General features: G+C 38.0%; 1 protein-coding gene across 1 annotated transcript; it reads left to right on the plus strand.

Annotated features, from left to right (window-relative positions):
• Positions 1–396: 396 nt before the first annotated feature.
• Positions 397–1,293, plus strand: LOC135803130 (cytochrome P450 12b1, mitochondrial-like; the record flags this gene model as incomplete). Its single annotated transcript, XM_065316741.1, has 3 exons — positions 397–675; positions 748–954; positions 1,028–1,293. Coding segments are annotated over exons 1-3 (700 nt in total), but the record flags the coding sequence as incomplete, so codon positions are not given.
• Between the last annotated feature and the right edge of the window lie 3 nt (positions 1,294–1,296).

Raw genomic sequence — 1,296 nt, forward strand, 5'->3', positions numbered from 1 at the left:
GCGCGTTCGGGACATGTTGCGCGCGAGAATCGCATTGCACCAGCGAACTGATTCCCAACTATCGGGAGTTTTCATTTAGAATTCATGTTTAGTTACAACTAGCGCTATCTTACCATTGACTTACTAAGCAAGAAAGAGTTTTCTATGACTATCAAACCTTGAAACTTCTGCTTGTAACATTCAAGCCCTTGGCAATGATTTGAAATTGAAATTATAGAACACACGTGTGAATTGTTCAAGTAAATATTGAGTAAATAATCCGTATTAACTTATTTGTTAGTATTACAGTCAATATTAAATTTACTATTGCTAATATTTAATGAAGTTGTAGTTTTTGTCTGTGTTGTGTTATGTAGGATGTAGTCATGTACCAATTTTAAATAGTTTCGGCTGTAGCACACTTATTGCGTTTTAACTGCGATCAAGCTTTGTGTGTTTAGTAGCAATCATGATTCGAGCGAGTGCGCATCGCTTATTTAGCAATCAACTCGCGATAAACTCATTGAAACGATGTTACGCTCTTGGTGTAACCGCAGAAACGGAAGCGGATGTGATGCCAAGCGATTGGCATAGTGCAAAACCATATGAATCTATTCCGGGTCCGACCCCGTGGCCAATCGTTGGTAATGCCTGGAGATTCATTGGTGGGGTTGACTTTTTAAAGATAATGAAACAGTAAGTTAACAAAATGGCCGCCATGAGATATTTTTATGTTTGAAACATAAAATGAAAAATATTTCCTTATAGAATGCATAATAAATATGGTGATGTGGTGATAATGCGCCAACTTCTGGCTCTTGGTGATATGACAATGCTTTTTAACATTCGTGATATTGAATGGTTACTTCGCAATGAAGGAGCGTGGCCTATTCGCGATGGTTTAGCATCCAGTTACAGATATCGTCATGTACTACGCAAGGACGTATTTGGAGATACTTATGGTTTAATTAACGGGTTGGTTCCTGAAAATCCGTGAAATCAACAAATCAACAATTGATTATGTACCTATATAAATTAAATTTTCTAGTCAGAATGAAAGTTGGGGAACTTTTCGAACGGCAGTTAATCCAATAATGATGCAGCCTCGCACAACACATCAGTACATACCTCAAATCAACGAAATCGGTGACGAATTCATTGAGCTCGTTACAAAATTGAAGTCGAAAGATGCCAATAATGAAACACCCGATAATTTCGCTGATGAACTGAATAAATGGGCGTTTGAATCAATCACGGCCATTGCATTGGACACACGATTAGGGGTTTTAGCTGAGAAACCCAGTGCTAAAGCTGAAA

Source organism: Atheta coriaria, unplaced genomic scaffold, assembly GCF_025399875.1.
Source record: "Atheta coriaria isolate IRGN ID8LTWV9N9 unplaced genomic scaffold, Caltech_Dcor_3.1 scaffold3557_size1296, whole genome shotgun sequence".
Taxonomy (NCBI): Eukaryota; Metazoa; Arthropoda; class Insecta; order Coleoptera; family Staphylinidae; genus Dalotia; species Dalotia coriaria.